This window comes from Furipterus horrens, unplaced genomic scaffold (genome assembly GCF_987537825.1).
Source record: "Furipterus horrens unplaced genomic scaffold, mFurHor1.1.pri manual_scaffold_3, whole genome shotgun sequence".
Classification (NCBI taxonomy): Eukaryota; Metazoa; Chordata; class Mammalia; order Chiroptera; family Furipteridae; genus Furipterus; species Furipterus horrens.
Window position 1 is genome coordinate 12,445,413 of NW_028327173.1, and position 20,561 is coordinate 12,465,973.

The window sequence follows — 20,561 nt, forward strand, 5'->3', positions numbered from 1 at the left end:
TTGGGAGACACACTACACCCTCGGGCCCCAAACCAGGGGGAGGGGTAGGGCTCCACTCCCTAACCTGGCCCCGCCCAGCCTGGGAGCCTCTAGGTAGGAACACACCCTGGGGGAGGAGCTGCCTTCATACCGGGTCCCAGCCCAGCCTAGCAGTGAGCTCCCTTCTCTGCTCCTCTGCTGATCCCTGGCGACCGATATGGCCCAGATGCGTCAAGCCTGTGCCCTGGACCCCGAGTGCGTCCAGCAGCTGGTGCTCTGCTCCCAGGAGGCCAAGAAGTTCGCCTACTGTCCCTACAGTCACTTCCCCGTGGGGGCTGCTGTCCTCACCAGGGACGGGAAGATCTTCTCTGGTAAGGGCAAGGAGGATATCGGGGGTGCGGGGTGGGATCCCCGACTAAAACAGCCATGGGGGTGAGAGGAGGATACTCAGGAAAGCACAGGAGGCCCCAGAAGAGAAGAGCCCAGCTCTGTCACCTCCTGGCTGAGCCTCGCCTATAATGCCATTTGCCTCTACCCTGCCTAATGTCCCAGACTGTGGGGATGAAGATGCTGCTCGAATCTAGGGGCTTTCCATTCTTGGAAGACTGGGAAGCAGGAGGTGGGATGGGGATGGAAGCTGGAAGGGGAAGCCTTAACCCAGGAGCATCAGCAGTGCTCTGCGCTGGGAGGGAGCGCTAGTCCTTCCTGAGTCCTGCTGTGGGTCCCGCACCTGCCAGGGCTTCCCCGGGCTTTATCAGCAAGTCCACCTCCAACCCAATGCCCAAGTGCCATGCCCATTTCTCAGTGAAAAAAACCGAGGCCCAGAGAGGTGACATGACTTGTTCAAAGTCACATGGGGTGGTAGAGGCAGAACTCAGGGCTGGGGTCCCCCAAGCCCTGATTTCCTCCTGCCACCCACTGTGTTGGGGTGCCTGGTGGAGGGGGGCAAGGAATCCAGGTGGGACTTGTTCATGGGGTGCAGAGGGCCTTGGCGGTAAGAAGCCAGGTGAGGTCTGAGTGACCACAATGAATGCCAGCTTGGGGAGGTGGGGACAGGAATCTGAGTTGACGCTGACCTAGCTCTTTTTCTTGGATTTGTGGGTTTGATAGAAAAACTCACTTGAACAAAAATTCAAACTTGCTTCTGCTAAGCTATGGGCATTCTCTGTCAGGACAGTGGGGAAGGTGGTGTGGAGGTGGCAGGGAAGACATGCCCTCGACACCCTTCCCATTTCCGCCACCACTCAGAGGACAGATGGGAACTGGCACCAAGGACCAGAGGGGAATGCCCAGCTCTGCTGCCTAGAATTCCCCTCCCACTTAGCGGCAGCTATTTAAAGGACCAGAGGCCTGCACATGTCCACCTGTCCAATCAATACCCTCCCAACAGCCCTGGCCCAGGTGTGAGCCACTCACCACCCCCACCGCTCAGCTGTGGGTCCAGCTTGGGGCTGACCTCCCCTTCTGTCATGCCCCTTCTGGGTTCTCCTATGTTATTTCTTGTCTTTTGAGTTTCTGCACGGGTTTCATGAGTCATCTGGGTCCTAAACATCTTTGAGCAGGAAAGGTAACCTTGAGTGAGTACTGGTATGTGAAAGACCCATGGTTAGTGTTATGCATCTCATCTTTACAACCCTTGAAGGCAGTTATTATATATAGCACCACTTTGCAGAGGAGGGAACGGAAGCTCATAGAGGCTAAATGCCCAAGATCACAGAGCTGGAATTCAAACCCAGAGTTCCCCTGACTCTCAAAGTCTGCTCCTCTGTAGAGAATAAAAAGTCTCCGAGTGTCATGTAGAAATGTAGGCTGGCTGGGTGGATCCGAGGAGTATTAACCATTAACCACCACCACAAAGAGCATTACAGCCCACACTGCTGCATGGCACCAGGGCCTTGAACAGGGAGTCAACCATTGATTCTTTGGAATGCCTCCACATCCCTCTTCACCCTTGCATTGATTTATTTATTCAACAAATATTTGCCAGTTGTGTGCTAGGTGATGTACCAGGTGCAGGGGATAGTGCCGTGAGCAGAAATGGCATAGTCCCCTACCCCCGTGGAGGTCCCCTCCTCCTGCACAGGCTCAAAGTGGGAGCCACAACCTGTGTTGTAGGAGTGGATAAAGGAGGGAGCAGGAGCATCAACTAGCTAAACTGCAGGGAAGGACCTGGTGTCACTACAGCAAAGGTTGTGCCATGGGGATCGAGGGAGGCCCTCTGGGACGGGCTGAGGCTCCTGGATTTGGATCCTGGTGCTCTGTTTACCAGCTGTGTGTCCCTGGGCAAGACCCTTGACCCTTCAGAGTCTCAGTTTACATGTGTATGTGGGGGATCATAAGGCCCGCCTTTCAGGGTGGCTGTGAACACAGCAAGTTTGCCTGGCCCGGTGGGGCAGCCAAGGTCCTCTCTCATTGTTGGTGCCTGTGCTGCATCGGTCGCTGGCTGTGTGGAATCTCACCCTTGGCTGTGAGGCTTTAAATGAGCTAATGCCTATAAAGTGATTGGCAGAGTTCCTGGCCCACAATAAGGATGTCACAGATGGTGGCTGCTTCTACTGCTGCTAGTAATGGTATGAGGGAAATGATGATATGATGATTTGGAGGTAGGTTGTGAAGGTCTTCTGAAGGCTGAGTAGAGATATTGAGAGTTGATGAGGTAGGACAGAGGAAGTCAAGGAATGTTATTAAGAAGAGTAACATGACCGGCCTGCGAACCAAAGAGTCACTGGTTCGATTCCCCGTCAGGGCTCATGCCTGGGTTGCTGGCCAGGTCCCTAGTTGGGGGCGGACAAGAGGCAATCACATATTGATGTTTCTCTCCCATTCTTTCTCATTCCCTTCCCCTCTCTCTAAAAATAAATAAATAAATATAAGAAAAACAAAACAAAAAAGCAGAGTACCATGAAACTGGTGTGTGAGGACAGTCTGACAGGTACTCCAGGAGGGCTTAGGCAGAAGAAGGAGTGACAGGGGACCATGCCTGTCTTGTTTACTGACCTGACTACAGTGCCAGCATATTGCCTGACCCAGAATAGGTCCTCAGGTGAGGTTTGGCGAATTCATGAATGGGTGGCTCAGACTAGAACAGTACCAGCTGGAATGAAAAGGAAGGAAGGATCTGGGAGCTATCACATGGGACAAACGGAGCAGGCCTGGGGTGGGCCGTATGAGAAATGAAGGACAGAAATGTGGTTCTAGGATTCCCAGCCACGGGGGCCAGAGGACTGATGAGGCCCCGACAGGCAGGCGGCGGCAGGCAGAGCTGGCGCGTGCTGGGAAGGTGTTGGACAGGGCCAACAGCCACGTGAGACACCATGGGTTGGGCGTCCCTTAACCACCTGACATGGAGAATCTCTTAAAATGTCATAGCCACCACATGGACAATGAATGTCACATGCATCAGTCAGAACACTTCAGTTGTCAATGACAGAAACCAACCAGAACTGGAATGAACAATGGTAGGTCTTGTCCCAGGGACAACGAGATCAAGAACTCAAATGTCACCTTGCCCTTCTTTATCCTTCTGGGTGCTTGCTGGCTTCTTTCTCTACTCCTGCAGGGGGTCTTCCTCCAGGCACCAGGGCCTCCGGTTTACATTCTGATAGCCTCAAAGGCTGAGAGGAAAGAAATCTTCCCCACTAGCTTGACATGTGGAAGTTCCAGGGAAGGGCTGTGACGGGGCCAGCTGATCCACACACTCTCCTCTGTGGGGGCAGGAGTGTGGAGGTGCCAAGCAGACCAAACCAATAGCCAAATGCACCACATTTTATAAACAAGATAACCGAGATTCAGTTTTATCTGATTCCAAATGCCATGCTCTTTCCGCTGCCCCTTGCTGCAGCGTGGATGTGCAGAAGGGTGACATAGCTGTGCTGAGGTGATGGGGACCAACGGAAGGCATTTCCCAGAGCCCTGGGGTCTCCTAATTGAGATGGGAAGGGAGGGTAGATGGCAGTGAGGCAGGCATGGAGAGGAGAGGACCCGGAACAACCAATGGAATCTAACAGGGCATCACAGGATGAATTAGAGAGGATTAGGAGGCAGACAGGGCACAGCTGAATTAAGACACTGTGTTTATAGCTTATAGTGGGACAAGTCTGCCCGGTTCTGTGACTCTTCAGCTGCACAAAGGACTAGCCTGTGGGGTTTCCACCCTCAGAGGCAGCTGGTGTCCCGTCCAATTCAAAAGTATTCTGGCTGCAAAGACAGCCTTGCGGTCATGGTCTCATAGTGACCATTTTCTCTATTGTCCCCAACGCTGGCCAGGGCCCTGTGCCCCTCGCAGATGGGCCACCAGGATGGTGATTAATAACCACACCAGTTATCCTCTGTGATGGCTGTGGGAGAGCTGTGGGGAGAGGGGAGCTCACCAGGAAGGAAGAGCTGCTGAGGGGGTCGGGGCGTGAGGACATAAGGAGAAATGTCAAGATGGGACAGAAGGGGTTTTGGGCACAGGGACTGGAGGCACCCTGGGTCTCCCACATGGTGGCACTCAGGTGGGTGGCGGAGAATTGTGGAGGTCTGCTCTTTGCTGGCACCACCCAAGGGAAGGGGGTTTCTCTTCTTTAGCTCATGCCCCTGGGACAGTGGTCTATCTCTTCCTTCCCTCCTCTCTCTAGAGGGACTTCAGCACTCTACATGTGCCATCGTCATTTAGGGGAAAGCCACTTCATTGGGTCATCTATAATGAATGCTGGGAGGAACAAACCATATCAGGAGAGACACCAAAGGATGTCCCAGTTAATCTGAATCCAGCTTATTTTAGTTTAACCCTGAAAGCTGATCCTTCGTTCATTCATCTTCCCCCAGATCTGCCCCTGCCCTCCTGGTTCCCTCCCTAGGCTCTCTTTCTCCCCCATGACCACTCCTTGGTGCTTCATATCGCCCCCTCTCCACAGTGGTTGACCTACTGCAGCCCCCCACCCCTCAACAGCATTTCCAGGTGAGTCAAAGCAGGTTTCCCCTAAGGGGCTTCTCCTTACAGCCCTGCCCACCCACCACACCCTGCTTCCCACTATCCCCACCCCTGCAACCCCAGGCTCCTCCATTGGCCCTCTCCACTGCCACTCAAAAATGCTCATTACAAAGAAGAGTTTCACTAACCCCCACCTCTAACTCTATAGTCAAGTTAGAATATAATTCCTACATAAAACTACATTACATTTGTGGTACAGAGGGAGGCAGGAACATGGAGAGAATGTCGTATTTCTTCAAACACATGGACATGACATTTCTCTAGTCCAGTGATGCTCAAATGTGTTCCCAGAACCCTCAGCCTCAGCACCTCCTGGCAGCTTGTTAGAAATTCTAGTTGTTGGGCTCCAACCAAGACCCACTGAAGCAGAATCTCCAGGGTGGGGCTCAAAAATCTGTTGCTTTTTTTGTTTTGTTTTGTTTTGTTTTATCTTTTTAATGTTTATTTATTTGAGGGAGGGATGGGGGAGAGAGAGAGAGAAACATCAATTTGCTCTATATGTCCTGACTGGGGATTGAACCTGCAACCTTGGCATATGGGGACGACATTCTAACCAACTGAGCTATCCAGCCAGGGCTCAAAAATCTGTTTTAAGAATTTCTGCAGAAGCTGCTGATGCCCACGTGCTTGCGTGTGAGAATGCCCACTCTCCCGTTGGCAGAGGGCGTGGGTCCTGTGCTCCCTGGCACAGCTCTCATTGGGTGACTGGGTCCGAATCACCTCGCTATTGGTGAACTTCCTTCCTCGCTGATGTCTTGTTGATATTTGACCCCAGCCCTGCTTAAGCACCGAACCTCCTTGATACATGGCCTCCCTGAAATGGCACAGAGAAAAAGAACAGTCCGTTGTGTCTGAGAGGCCAGGATGTGCTGTCTGGAAGTCACATCCATTACTTCTGCTCACACCCCACTGGCTAAAACTACAGGCTACATGAAGCTTCCAGGGAGGCTAGGGAATGGGGTCTCCAGCTGGGCAGCCGTGAGCCCAGCTAAATTTCAGTGGATTCTATTGGGAGAGTGAACATTGGGAACAGCCTTTGCCACAGGACCGCCTGTGGCTCTCTGGGAGCTTCTTTCCTGGCCATTATCATTCTTGGCCGCACATCTGACATGGGTATGGGTGAGAATGTCCTCCTTAGGGGCACACAGCTCTCAGTTCATTTCTGAGGGTGGAGTTTTGGGGGCCAGGGGTTTCTAAGTGATTGAACAATCACAGGCTTTTGGAGACGGGACTTTTGGCTTCTTTGCCTATTCAAGTCTATCAAAAATTTAGAAACCTTCTGGTCTCTTTGCTTCCAGTCACCTTCATTGAGTAGTATCACACCCAACGTTCCTTTCTGGGCATAGTTCTTAAGTTGCCAGCTCTTTTTTTTACTAACTTGTTTCCCTACCTGGCCCATCCTCGCTGCCTCATTTTAGTGGTAGCTACCTTGAGGTGCCCAAAAGAGATGAAAAGATGAACCCCTTAATCAGACCTTTGCCACCAGGCAGATTCCCATCGCCAAGTGGAGAAACCCTAGCGGCAGATTACATGGTGCGCTTTCCAGGTTAGTGCAGGGTGGGGCTTTACAAAGGGTACGTCACAGAGTAGCGAGGGCACCAGCTTTCCACCTTGCTGTGTCTGTAGCTCTTTCAGAGCACCCAACTACTAAGCCAAGGCCACATATTTTAGATTTTTTTGGTTAAAGCTGCGTCTCACTTTCAATATAAATTTCTGTATTGGTTAAGTATAGGTTAAGCTGCTATAACAAAAAGTCCCAAAATACAATGACTCAAACATGACAGAAATTTTTTCCTCTCACATAAAAATTCAGAGTAGGCAGCTGGTCCAGGGAAAATAGGCAACCAACTCTGCTCCAAATTCCTTCCATCTTGCTTTTCTGTCCCTACAATAGACCACATGGTCAAAGGTGTCCCACTCCATGCCAGCCTGTGCAGAAGAAAAGGAAGTACAGGGCAAGCAATCTCCTTACAAAACAAATGTGATCCAGAAGTTTCTTACCTCCATTTGGACCACATCCCATTGGCCAAAACTTGGTCTCATGGCAATACTACACTACAAAGGAGTCTAGGAAATATAGTCTCCACCATATTGGGATGGAGGTCATTTGTATTACTTAAAGGAAGAAGGAAGAAGGAAGAGACGAATACTGGGGGAAATTATCCCCACCTCAGGGAGAAAGGCAAGCTACAAAGTGTGGTACATCCTGACAGTCAGGAAAGCCCAGACCCTGTGCTATTTGTTTGTGGTCTCACCTCCTTGGAAACAGGGAGTTTCTTAGTCAGCCAACCTGGCTACACCAACGTTTTGTCCATTCTCCTTGCCCGCTGTCCCCCAAGGACACCCTTGAAAGGGACACGGGGGAGGACTCGCTATGGGCTGTGCTACCTTAGTGCTCCTCCTCCCTCTGGAGAACTGGGGGTTGCCTTAAGGCTTGTGCACTCACAGACACCTTTTGCAAAGCTTGCCAGTGCTTTTTGTTGATTTTGACAGTTTGTTTTGCAACACAACTCAGAGAACCTTGGCTGAACCCTGATAGCTGGTAACCAGCACCAAAAATGCTGCACAGGCCCAATTTTTGAATCAGAACCCCTGTCTCCCACTCACACCTCCCACCCCCATGGCTTCTGTCTCTTAGACCCAGGGTTGGGGACCATACTCTCCTTCTTAAGCCTCAGCATCTCCCTTGGCCTTGACCTCTGCTGGTGAGACGAGGCAGGATTAATCTACCCTGTTATTCTGCCCCACATCTAGGCTGTGCTTCAAAATGGGGGCACTGGGTAAGTGATAAGAGTGGGAGGTTCTTGGGGAGGACCACTGTATCAGTGGGTCACAGAGTTTCCCAATGGTTTGGGTCAAATTACCCTCTCCTTCTCCCCACCTCATGCTGAGTAAGTGGTCCCTCCTTGCACCAGAATGTGGCAAACCTCTTACTCAGCCTGTGTAATAGGAAGTGATTCTGCTGGAAATACCACTGGGCTCTCCTGTCTTCTCAGGGTGCAACGTAGAAAATGCCTGCTACCCACTGGGCATCTGTGCTGAACGGACCGCTATCCAGAAGGCCGTCTCAGAAGGATACAAAAATTTCAGGGCAATCGCTATCGCCAGGTGAGCGCGACAGCCACATCACAGCCACATTCATTAATCCACTCAGCCATCGTCCACTGTGCACCTGTTATGCATCCATTCACTCATCTAACATATGTTTATTCTACACTTCCTGTGTGCCAGGCACTGTAGAGGACTCTGGGCTGAGTGCTGAGGGTAAGGAGATAAATAAGAAATGGACTCTGCCCTCAGGGAGCCTACAGAGCAGATATGCAACCAAGCAACTCCAAGACAAGGGCAGGTGTCTCTGTGTTCTAACAACAGCACAAAGTACAATGGAATCCTTCCAAGATGCAATAGAAAAGCAGCATAGAAACCTAAAACTGGAGGGATCTAAAAATTACCTGGCCACCTAGATTCCCTGGTCCCTATCCCCATTGTACAGCTGAAGAAACAGGCCCAAAGAGGTTGAACAACTTTCCTGGGAGTTAATGGCAGAGCCAGGACAAAATCAGATCTCTGGAGTCTCACCCCAGGGCTCATTCCACTACATCATGCTGTGCCAAGAAGTCAAACACTCTTCCCTGCTGTCCTTGAGGGGACACTGGGATCTGTCACTGTGAAGGTTGACTCCTCCACTTGACCACACTCAACCTCTAAGTGCTAAGAACCAGGATTCAAAACAAGCTAGTGGGGTGAGAGCCGAGTACACCTGGGTTATGGTTCCAACCGATCCGATTCCTGTCCAGATTCTGGCTGAACAAGAGCCCTAATCAACACCCTCTACATGCCCTGAGCACACATTTCCAAGTTCCCGAAGCTTGTTGAGTTCCTGTCAGCCCTGGACCCAGACTCTGTGGCTTTGGGATTTGAGCATGTGAATGGGCTCTTTGGACCCCATTATCCTTCTGATTTAATGGCGAAGTGCTCATGTGTGTACCTCTGCATCATCTTTGAGAGTTTTCTCAGCAAATTAATGGTGCAGGGACGATGACATGGGAAAGAGACTGCATGGCTGACCAAGTGCCAGTCTCTCAGGACAACTGGCAGCATGGATCATGCAGTGGGAGTGAGTTATGTTTTCATCATGGGGAAGCTGCAGGACCTTCCTGGCAGAAATGCAAGAACCTAGAGCAAGGACAGTGGAGGATGTACGACAGAAACAAGCCCCCATTTCTTTTATAAGATCCTAAACTTGGCCTCGGTCTGGCCCTGAGGTGAACCAGGTTATTGAAGATTTTCTCCTGACTGGAGCCACTTATGAAGAAGGGCCCCAACTTCCCAGAGCCTCCCTTTGACCGAGGCCTCTCTGGCTCCCCTCGGCTCTGGGAGGAATAAATGAGGCTGTACTGGGAACATTTTGTGCGGATGAACAGAGATCAGAATGTGAATTACACTTTATTTTTTTAAAAAAGGAGGAGGAAAATAACTCAACTGCAAAGCTGATCCAAGAAAATAATGATATTCTGGGGAAAAGAGGCCAAAGTCAACAAAAGGTTAATGGCATGGTAGCCTTGCGCTGTTTAGAATGGTCCCAATGAAAGGCATTTTCTCTTGGTCATTATCTACTTTCAAACATGACTGCATTTTGCTAGCGACTGATTAGCAAATGTCCTTATTTACATAAAACCTGCATTTTCCCAGCACCCTGCTCTACTCGGGGTATTCAGCCTGCACCAGCATCCCTGAGCCAGAAATCCAGTCATTATTCCATTAATGATTTGTTAAATTGAGGGCATGGACTTAAGAGACTGAACGGAAGGTGCCAGCTCCCTCGTTAACATTGACGAGTGGGAACAATGGAGGAGAGCCCCTTCGAGATCTGTAAGATAGAGCGTGCAGAGCCCAGAGGGGGACTTCGCTAATGGGGAGATAAGCCTGTCCCACTGGGGTCCTAGCTGCAGTCATCAAAGTCAGATAAGCATGGCTTGTGTGTGACGAAGGTCAGCGCAAACTACGGGAGACCCTTGATACTGGGACAGGCAGGAGAGGGAGTTTGGAAAAGCCAGGAGGGAATGGCACCCAGCTCATCCTTGGACGCATGCTCTTTTAAACTCTTAATCCTTACTCTTGGCAGAAATATTGAATAATGGTTAAAAGCCCAGGCTTGGGCATTATTGAGGCCTGGTCTCAAATCCAGCTCTATTATCAACCTCCGGCATGCTGCTTCAACAATCTGAGCCCAGCTTTTCATCTACAAAGTGGAGGAGAACAATACCTACCCATGTAAAATTCCTGGCACAGGGTATGCAATAAATTAAAACTGTTTTCACGTTATCATTATTCCTTCCGCAAGCTACAAAACTACCAAAGGCAGAGTCCGCAGATCCTGGGTTCAAATTCTGATTCTGCCACTTATCAGCAGTCTGGCCTTGAGTAAGTCACATCACCTTTCATGATCTGTAATGTGGATAATAAAAGTAACTTCACAGCCCCTCTATTATAAGATTTTAGGGAATTAAATGAGTTAATGTACATGAAGTCCTCAGCACAGCACCTGGCAGAGAATTGCGATGTTAAGTGTAAGCCATTATTGTCATCATGCTGTCTCTCATTTCCCAGAGCTATGCTGCCTAATGCACCGTCTGGAGATATTTTTGAACCCTAGGCCAAATCCAACTTCCTGGTGGCATTCACGTTTACTCCATCCCTCCTGAAAACCCTAATGCGGGTCACCCTGTGCAACAGTCTGTCTGCTGGACAGTTAGCCATGCATGTCACCAGTCTGGGAAAGGAAAGTGGTGAGCTTAGCAAGGGCCAGATCATACAGGGCCTTTGAGGCCACGGAAGGGAGGCTGAATTTCACTCAGAGCACCTCTCCCAGGGCCCTAACCACAGTCTGTCTGTGTTATGGCATTTACATGCAGTTTTATCTCCCTTTCCAGATGGTACGACCCCTGAAGACAGGGATTCTCCCATTGGTCTTTGTTGCTTCTCCCTCATGCCTGCTCAGCACAGAGCAGGCTCTAGGTCAACATGTGTGGAATAAAGAAAAAATTAGCAAGAGTCCAAACCCCCCAAGAGCTTATGAGAGGCTCTGGCTGCAACACCTGTCATCTGGTAATGACAAGGGTTAATGTGCATCCCGGTCCATACCCTCTCACATCCCCATGGGCTTTTGTCCTGGAGCTGGGAGGGAGTGTGCTCAGAGAGGACCCACCTCTCCATGGAGCAGAACCTCTTGTTAACTAAATCTTCACATGTAAGAGGGAGTTATCATGAGGATTAAATAAAATCCTCTTCCCCCGTCATTCTCTCCCCCCTCAGCTGCTTTATTCAGTTCATAGCACCTATCTCTACTTCCATGTGATACATGTTGGTTCGTTGGCTGGCTGGCTGGCTGGCTAGCTGGGTGGCTGGCTGATTGGCTGGTTGGTTGGTTGTCTGGCTCCCCTCACTCATCAAAAACTCCACTGTCCCATGAATTTTGCCTGTTTTTTCACTGCTATATCCCCAGCACCAACAGTACATGGCTTTTGTAGGTCTGCAATAAATATTTGTCAATTAAAATGAAATAATGCATATAACGTACTTTGCAGGGTGCCTGGCACATTCTGGACGCACATTAAACAATATGATGGTTATTATTAATATAGCACAAGATAAATTAATTATAAACTAACATACAGAGCACAGAGATATAATAAAACTGTATATGATAAGGCACTGACATCATGACAGAGCTTAAAGGAACACGTGCCTGGAAATCAGTACAGGCAGTGACAGTATGTGTACAGCAGTCCCAAGTTTACAGAGTCCTTCGCACACCTGACCTCATTTTACCTTTTAGCACTCCTACAAAGTGGATGATATTAATCCCTCGATTTTACAGGCCAAGAAGCGAGCCTCGCATGGGTTAAAATGATTTGGTCAAAGTCACATGTAGTTAGCAAAAGGAGAAGCTGACCAAGAACCAACTTTGGAACCCTGTAATCTTCAGAGACATCACAGAGCTGTGGGGCTGGAAGGGCAGGGATGACACTGGCTGCTGGCTTAACCTCTGGGGCCCCAGCAGGCCTGGAGGCTCCTCCAGTTAAATGCGGGTCTTTAAGCACCACCTTTTGTACTGTTCAGAGCGGGAGGACTGCCTGAAGGCGCCTTAACTCCGAGAGACAACCCCTTGGCTGTCAGCTTCTCCTCTCCAGACTTTCTCAAATGCAAGGAGCCCAGCTTTCTTGTTGACTCACATGCGCTTTATTCTTTCATGCCTCGGGAACTCTGCACATTACTATTTTCCTGGCCCGCAACACAGGAAAACCAGGGCTTCAGAACAGCACCTCTGTTACTTGATCTCCCTAAACGTCCTTCCTTGCAGGTAAAATTCTGACACGCACCCTGTACCGAGAATCAAATGAAATATGTTGGGTGCCTGATACAAGCATAGTAGGTGCTCACTAACGGTGACTTACCAGCTCTACACTTCCTCCCAGGACCGGGCCAAATGCCACCTCCTTGTAAAATATTCTCTCTCACTCCCTCTTATGATGCATTCTTACTGCCTTTTGCTTAAAATGACAAGTTCTCTATGTCACCCATTGAGCTGAGCAATCTCTTGGAGGCCAGGGACAAATTTCCCTTAACTTTTGTGTCGCTAGGGTGTGGGTGACAGTAAGGGCTCATTAAACATTTATTAAATGCACTAATGAAAAAAATGATCCTCGAGGGGAGGGGGTGGGGGGAGAGGGATGAGGGTATAGGCAGGATAAATGGTAAGGGAAAAAGCACCAAACAAATTTTTTTAAAATTAAAAACATCATGATCCTGTCCATGCCTGCCTCTTGTAAATATGGAAAGCCGCCAAGCACCGCTTCCCAGCCTCTAGGACACAGCGCGTCTGTGAATCAGCAACTGTTCTCATGTCTCAGGAAAAACTGATCCTTGTTTGATTCTCTACTTCCCCAGTGACATGAAAGATGATTTTATTTCACCGTGTGGGGCCTGCAGGCAAGTCATGAGAGAGGTAAGCAGCTCTCTTTCTTTCTGGGATGTAAACTGGATGCCTTCCTGCTTTCCCCGGGCTGTGCGAGCGAAGCCACACTGCCGGAAGCCACAGCTACCGTCCTGTTGGCTTGTCTGGCTGACTTCAAAGGCCTTCCCGAGCTTGCATGAATCACTGGAAATTATCCTTTCATTCAACAAATACTTACGGAGAGTTCCCTCACTCTGGGGAGACAGCTGTGAAAAGACAGGCCACGCCCTCCCTGCACAGAGTTTATAGTCTAGGGCAGGGCATAAACAATAAACAAGGAGCAGAACCAACAGGAGAGTTTCTGAGCGTGAGAAGAGCTATGGAGGAGCGAAGGCAAAGGAAGGAGTCCTGAGTGACAGAAGGAGCGGCGGTCAGGCTCAGAGGTCAGCAAACAATAGCCCACGGGCAAACCCAGCCTGCAGCTCTTCATTCTCACTAGGTTTTATTGGCACGCGGCCATGCCATGCCGTTCATTCACACATTGTCTGTGGCTGCTTTGGTCCGACCACAGCTGAGAGGAGCCATGACAACATCGACCTTATGGCCCGCAAGGCCTAAAATATTTACTATCTGGCCCTTTATGGATAAAAGGTTGCCATCCCTGCTTTAGATGGCCAGGGAGGGCCTCTCTTTGAAGATGACATTTGAGTGGGGATACAGATAATGAGAAAAGACAAAGCAGACAGAGGTCTAGAAGCGATTTCCAGGCACAGGAACAAGCAAGTTTAACCTTGTGAGCCTGACAAGTCACAAGAAGGTCGGGGAGGCTAGAACACAGTGAAGGGGGGGAGGGAGTGACAGGACGTGAAGCCGAGATGGGCAGAGCCAGATCACACGGGGCCTTCTAGGCCATGGGATGGAGGGCATTTTATTCCAAGAACAAAGGGAACTGAATTCTATACTTTAAAATGGTTAAAGTGATCAATCTTATGTATATTTCAGGACATTAAAACAAAAGTTGGACAAAAAAGAATCAGGGAATTCATTGGATGTTTTTATGAAGGGACTAAAGGGATGTGATGTCCTTTTTACAAAGATCATCTTGAGGGCAGGCCTGAATTTCTTCAGCTCTAGAGACAAAGGGGTGGATTCCATGGTGGGTTCCTAATCTGGGCTCAGCGGGAGTTTCTGACTGAAAGAGGTCTGTGTCCTCCAGAGTCCCAAAAGGTTAAAGCCACCAGTTTAAAGAATCCTGCAGACCCCTGAGCTCTGATGTGACATCATCAGCCCCTCTAAACACAGCATCTCATTTCATTCCCACCTAGCCTAGGAGGGAAGTGGGGCCCTTATCCCCATTCCTCGGAGAAGTGACATGACCTGCTGAAGGACAGCAGTGGGTCAGTGGGGAGTGGCAATCAATGCTGGCTCAGACTGACGGACGGCAAAGCCTGCTCCTCACGGCTGACTCCCTGCCTTTATCGTTCTATAAACGGGACAAATTCATTTTGGCCGTGGACAAGATATAACTGTGCTTTGCAGAAAAGGAGCTGCTTTTCCACTAGGAATTCTGCCATTGAGATTGTTTACATTTGGGGAGATGGGGTTGTTTCAAGGTTGCTTTTGTGCCTTGAAGTGGCAAAGCAACTGTCAAACGTGCAAGGACTGCAGTCCAGACAGAGCAGAACCTGTTTCCCGAATCCAGGGAAGTCACTGACTTCTCATTGGATTCGGCTCACTTTAGAAAGGCAGAAATGGCTGCCTGGCTCTACGGCAAGGCCAAGGCCGTGTAAGGAAACCACATCAGGACTCCAGCTCCCCGGCCTGTGAGGCCCGACCTGGTCCCATTGCTCGTTGCTGTTTTCTCCCAACAGATTAGATGTTGGCAAAGGAGAGAAGGCAAAAGAAAAGGCTGAAGGTGGGAAGAGGCGAAACTGAAAGCAAGGTGCTAACAATGAGAGATGAAGCATGGGGGCCAGGGACCTGGCACTTAAACCCACTCAGCTTTCATCCAGACCCTCAGGCAGAGCCCACTGAGCACATTTAAAAAGCCAGAAGGCTGACTGTGCTTGGTGATAACTCGGAGATTCAGACAGAAGCGTGGAAACAGCAGGCTGCAAACCTGAGCGTTCTTGAGCAATTGCTAGCTTCCAATAGGAATGAATGGCTTCCAATAACTGAGCCTTTACCATGTGCCAGGGCTGCGTACAGGCGCTTTCCTGCCATCATCTGTAATTCTCACAACACCTGGCCAGGCAGAGCCTTGGTCTGTTGACTCCAACTCTAGGACGCTTCCCATTATGCCAAAGCTGATTCAACTCTCCACCTAGTACATTCCTTCTCTGAAACCACTTCCCAGGTCAAGACACTGAGACCCAAAGACGTTAGTCATTTCCGCAAAGTCACCTCAGCAAGCGGGTGGTAGCTCTGATGGTGTAAGAGAAAGATCGGGAGACAGATTTGGGCTAACATCCTGCTTTGCTGACGTTACCCTGTGAAACCTCAGTCTTCTCATCAGTAAAATGGGGATAATAATAGTACCTACATCAACGAATAGATGATGAAATCATGCAGGTGCAGTATCTGGCGTGTAAGGAGGTGGGCATGCAACTTCTCCTGGCTGTGAGGATAAACAAGATGCTGTAAAGAAGGGAAGCAGGTATTAGTTGTTCTTTGTCGTAGCAGGAGGGGTCTGCCCCAGATACTGTTCTTATAAAGCCCCAGGTAAATCCTTAATTACATTTATTGCTCATTAACACTGTGTTGGAACAACTGTAATAGAACAACAATAAAAGAAAAAGAAATTAAAAAAAAAACAATGTGCTAAGCACCTTGCTAACTGTGCAACATGCCATCTTTCATTGGCTCCTCCCTCAAGCTCTATGAGCCGAGTGCAATTGTCACTCCCATTGTACAGGTGAGAAAACTGAGCCACAGAGTGGAACATTAGATAGGAAGAGGTAGAGCCAGACTCGAACCCGGGTCTGTCCTAACCCCTCTGCCACACTGCCTCCCTCACGCTAGCTTTGTCTCCTTTCCAGTTTGGCACTACCTGGGATGTCTACATGACCAAGCCAGATGGTACCTATGTGGTCAATACAGTCCAGGAGCTGCTGCCTGCCTCCTTTGGGCCCGATGACCTGCAGAATGTGCAGTGAACGACGGAGATGCCCACCGCCTGGCACAGCTGGCTTCCCACAGTGCTTAAGGGGGCCGCTGCCCGGGGAACTTCATGAAGACACTCTCACAGACCTGGGACACTGAGGACTTTTCCAAATGGCATTCAAGCACTGCTGTCTCACGCCAGCCTGGGCCATAGCCCTTCCTTGCAGCCCATCTTGTCCTGCCCAGACAAGAGCACTCCATTCCTTCCTTTCCTTCCTGCTGGCCCTCTTTAAAATTCCAGCAAAGTCTGGACTGCGTCCCCATTAGCCTTCCCGAGGTCCTATCCTGCTCTGAGCAACTCTTCTCATTATAAACATCACAGCACATCCTGACTCAGGAAAGCACATGTTGCTCTGTCTCCATCATTGCACGCAGCTCCTGGGAGGGACTGGGTGCTTTGTCTTTATAGAAAGACCTGGATGCTCTCTGCTGGGAGAGGAAATGGGTCCCTTGGCACTGTGTGCCACCAGTGTGGAGAGAAAGTTTTCAGGCTTCTTGCCCCAATGTTCTCCAGATGGATGGCTCCCCAGGGCTGGGCTTAACTATTGGCGCCCATTTATAGTGTCTGTTTTGGGCTCCTCATTCTTACAGATGAGGGGGCTGGGCTTCAGTGAGGTTAAGTAACTTTCTCTAGGACTATGGCAAAGTTCAGACTGGAATCCAGGTCCTGTAACTCCCACTATGGTCTGCAAACAGTGCGTGCTCTTTGCAGGGCATTGTGCTACGCTGTTTAATATACATGAACCCATTCAGTCCTCACCTATCAAGCTCAGAGTATATTGCCCTCCCTTTACCAATGAATAAATTGAAGCTCAGAGAGGTTAAGTCACTTGCCCAAAGTTGCACAGCTAAAATGTGGCAGACTAGAATTTGAACCATGTCTGTCTGTTTTTCCCATTTTCCTACGGCTAATGTCTGGCTGCCTTTATTTACCTGAGTATCATCTATAAGGCAAATTCTGCAGAAAGAAATATGTCTCTGCCCTTGAGGAACTTGCAATCTGACAGGGAGAGAGGTGTAAACAGATCTATTGCACAGAAATACAGTGACCCAGGCCAGTCCCAAGTATAAGGTGGGTACAGTGGGGGCCATGCCATGTTTTGGGGTGTGAGAAGGGCCAGGGAGGGGACTGTCTGTCCCATCAGTGCATTGGCTGCATCACCCTCACACTTACATGCAACTAGGAAGGTAAAGCCTGGATAAGGGAAGGAGCCAGGCTGTCCCGCAAAAGGGGGTGACAGCTCTGGGTGTCCTCTTTGGAGAAAGTGGCCTTGGGGCCAGCCTGGGTACTAGGGTAAGAACAGAGTACAGGTTTCGCCTTTCCTAAGCAAGCAAGCTGCCCAGAGCTCAGGGAGCATTGCCCTTCCCAAGGGGCTCCTTCCACTTGGATCCAGAGCATCTACACGTGCTACTGTGGTTAGGCTTCTCTGCAACACACCCAGACCCACCTGCTGCCATCTGGCAGGATGCCGAAGTCCACTCTGCCCGTCCTTAGAAATGGCTGTCCGGGTGTCAGGGTCTTCAGTACAGTCTTCTGCTGGATGTTCTTAATATGGGGGATGGGGAGAATGCTGGAACTAAAGAGGCCAAAATGTTAACATCCGTTAAAATTCTGCTCGGCGGGGATCTAGATTAGTATTTTTCTTGAACATAGCTGTAGTTTTTAAGCTTCCGCAACTTTATGTTTAATAAGAAAAAGTGGTATTGCATGATGGTTAAGGATTTAAACTTTGGACTTGGCCTCCAATCTGTATGGCTTCGGGCAAGTTATTTCATTACTCTGAGACCCCATGGTATCATCTGTAAAACGAGATGATGGTACCCACCCCATAGACTTGCTGTGTGGATGGAATGGCACGCTGCACTGCTAAGAGCCCCGTGTTACGCCCTCAGTAAGCTCTTGATACATGTCAGCTGTTAAGGGTGACCAAATATGGTCCTTTGAACATGAATTTGAATTTTGCAAACAAGCGAGTCTTTTATAGTCCATTTAGTCATCCACGTAACAAGTATTATATTGAGTGCCTACTGTCTTCTAGGGCTAGGGCCAGCCCCTGGGGACGCAGCAATGGTGAGAGACAAAACCCCTGTCCTCACAGGGCTCTCAGTCTACCTGTGGGAAATGAGATCTAAGTGATTCTAGTACTTCATGGCAAGTGTCACCCAAGGGGAAAAAGTGCTCCGGGAGCAGGTAGCAGGAGGAGTGGAGCTTGTCTAAGAAGGGGCAAGGAGCCCTGAGAGGGGTGCTCCTGCCAAGGCCTAAGAAGGGTCATCCCTGGGGTAACCGGCTTGGGCAGAGCTGAGAATGAGGGCGACCTGGCAGGCTGGGCCCAGCGGTCTTAGATTTCGTGGGAGCAGAGTGCGGAGGGCAATCCGCAAAGAAAAATTCCAGAAAGGATTTGAATAATGTCTCCTGGGAAGAGCAACACTCCGCCTGGAGAGAGGCTGGGTGTTTGTTTAAAATACACGCACTTTCATTTTGCAGTCCCCAAGCTCTGAGGACCTGCAATCTGGGAGCAGCATGTGCTTTATTGTTCAGAGCTGCCTAGTTTTTAGGACCCTAAAGCCGAGTCCCAGATTCCCATGGACATAAATAGAAGCATGTACATTTCTGCTGCTCTTGCCAGCTGCTGCTAATTGCTTATGTACACAACAAGGTTCTTCAGGATTTCCTTTTGGCTGGGAGGAGGGTACAACTCTGACAGACACCAGGGGTACTTTGGGTACCTGTGTCAGAAAAAACGCTGTTCAAGAATAAGTAATGGGCCCTGACCAAGTGGCTCAGTTGGTTGGAGCATTGTTTGTACACCAAAGCGTTGTGGGTTTGATTCCCAGTCAGAGCACATGCCCAGGTTGTGGGTTCAATCCCTGGTGGGGAAATGTATAAGAAGCAACCAATCCATGTTTCTCTCGAATCAATGTTTCTCTCTCTCTCTCTTCCTCTCTCTAAGCATATCCTCGGGTGAGGGTTTTTAAAAACTAAGAATAAGTAAGTCTCACATACGCATAATATTTGTATATGATGATATGCGTGCAAAAACAGGCATAGAAGAAATACCCAGCCTGTTAGTTTCTGAGGGGTATACACAGGGGAAGTTAAGGTGGGGGGGGGATTAAAAACTCTATCACTGAACAGAAAAAAATGGCATAATGATGCAATAGTCATATAACAAATTGTGCCACAATTTAACAGCTTGGGACAAAAGAAATTTATTTCACAGTTTCCACAGGTCAGGGATCTGGGCAGAGCCGGGTCATGTGGCTCCAGGTCTCATACAGAGCTATGGGTAAGGTGTCAGCTGGTGCTGCTGTCTCATCTGAGGGCTTGACTGGGGGAGGATCCACTTCAAAGCTCACGAGCATGGTTGTTGGTGGGATTCCGTTCCTTGCTACGTGGGCCGCTCCATCGAGCATTTTACCACACGGGAGCTGGCTCTCCTCTAAGAAGCGAGCAGGAGAGCGAGAAATCATGAGCAAGACAGAAGCCAGAGTCTTTCTGTAACCTAACCCTGAAGGTGACGGCCCATCACGTTTGCCAAATTCTAGCCCTTAGAATTCTGTTCCAAGTCCTTAAGGTCCAGCCCCCAGTCCAGGGGAGGGTTTTGCACAAAGGCATGAATACCAGGGGTAGGTATTCTAAAGATGTAAAAATTAAAAAGGAACATGGACAAGGAAAAGTAAACAGAAAACAGAAAAGTAGGTAAGGGTGGCGGGCGGGCTAGAGGAAGCAGGCTGGTTAGCCCTGTAAAGGAGTTGACCTTATTCCAGCGGGCAGCCATGGATTTCGGGCAGTGGGGGGTGATGTGGCCAGCTTTGTGCCTTAAATAGCTCAGGCTGCCAAATCAAGATATTAGAGATCTGAAGGAAACCATAGGAAAAAATAGCTAAAAGAATAAAATATTGTTGCCTCTTGGCTTAGAAGGAGTTAGAACAGGAGATTGTTGCTTTTCATGATGGGCCTATCTGTATATATTATTAGTGTTTTTTAAACCATGTATACCTATTACTTTTATTTAAAGGATTTTGTTGGGGGGCGGGGGTATAAGGGGACTAAATGATAATGGGGAAAAATACAATAAAGATTAAATAAAAAAATTAAAAGAAGGGAATAAAAAGAAAGAAGTCATAGAAAGGAAATTCATTTATCAATCACATAGTGTAAATGGCAGTAGGTGATTCTGTTGAGGGTGGGGGATGAGCTTCGACATTTCTGTGGTTCCCCTTGGCTTCTTCTGGCTTACTGCTGGGAAGGAGGAGTGAGACATGTGACTGGGAGTTTGAAAGGACAGTCCAGCCCCTTCCTGTCTCCTCTTCCTCAGGAGTGAGCCTGCCCACTAGGAGCTTGTGTTCCCAGATGGCCCTCTAACAAGGGCTGGGTCCCAGAAGGTCCTGTGCTGGGAGATGGGGGATCAAGAATTTAAAAATCACAATCCTTGTCCTTACAGAACTCAAGTTTAGAGAGGAAGACAGAGAAGGAACATCTAGCCC

The 20,561-nt window shown here is 49.3% G+C and overlaps 2 protein-coding genes across 5 annotated transcripts in view; one reads left to right on the forward strand and one right to left on the reverse strand.

Moving 5' to 3' along the window:
- Positions 1 to 20,561, reverse strand: part of LOC150014300 (uncharacterized) — a 38,866-nt gene that overhangs the window by 13,595 nt on the left and 4,710 nt on the right. For 2 of the 4 annotated variants that reach the window (XR_016509637.1, XR_016509638.1), the window contains exons 2-3: positions 17,522 to 17,644; positions 15,454 to 15,548 (exon numbers count right to left, since the gene is read on the reverse strand). Coding sequence is in view for 1 of the 4 variants with exons in the window: in XM_090268722.1 (XP_090124848.1) it covers positions 17,522 to 17,644 (123 nt within the window). In the remaining 3 variants the exon portion in view is untranslated. Of the gene's footprint in view, positions 1 to 15,453; positions 15,549 to 17,521; positions 17,645 to 19,273; positions 19,514 to 20,561 lie in introns of those variants that run through there. The other 2 variants (XM_090268722.1, XR_016509639.1) reach the window with 2 other exon arrangements.
- Positions 115 to 16,417, forward strand: CDA (cytidine deaminase). Its single transcript, XM_090268721.1, has 4 exons — positions 115 to 350; positions 7,951 to 8,062; positions 12,905 to 12,962; positions 15,950 to 16,417. The coding sequence occupies exons 1-4, from the start codon at positions 197 to 199 to the stop codon at positions 16,064 to 16,066; spliced, it is 441 nt and encodes a 146-aa protein (XP_090124847.1). The 5' UTR covers positions 115 to 196; the 3' UTR covers positions 16,067 to 16,417.

Excerpts from the sequence above, each read along its gene's own strand:
- CDA (XM_090268721.1), top strand. The coding sequence starts at position 197 with ATGGCCCAGATGCGTCAAGCCTGTGCCCTGGACCCCGAGTGCGTCCAG. Across the intron at positions 351-7,950 it reads GGACGGGAAGATCTTCTCTG|GGTGCAACGTAGAAAATGCC; the intron begins GTAAGGGCAAGG and ends CTGTCTTCTCAG. Across the intron at positions 12,963-15,949 it reads GCAGGCAAGTCATGAGAGAG|TTTGGCACTACCTGGGATGT; the intron begins GTAAGCAGCTCT and ends TCTCCTTTCCAG.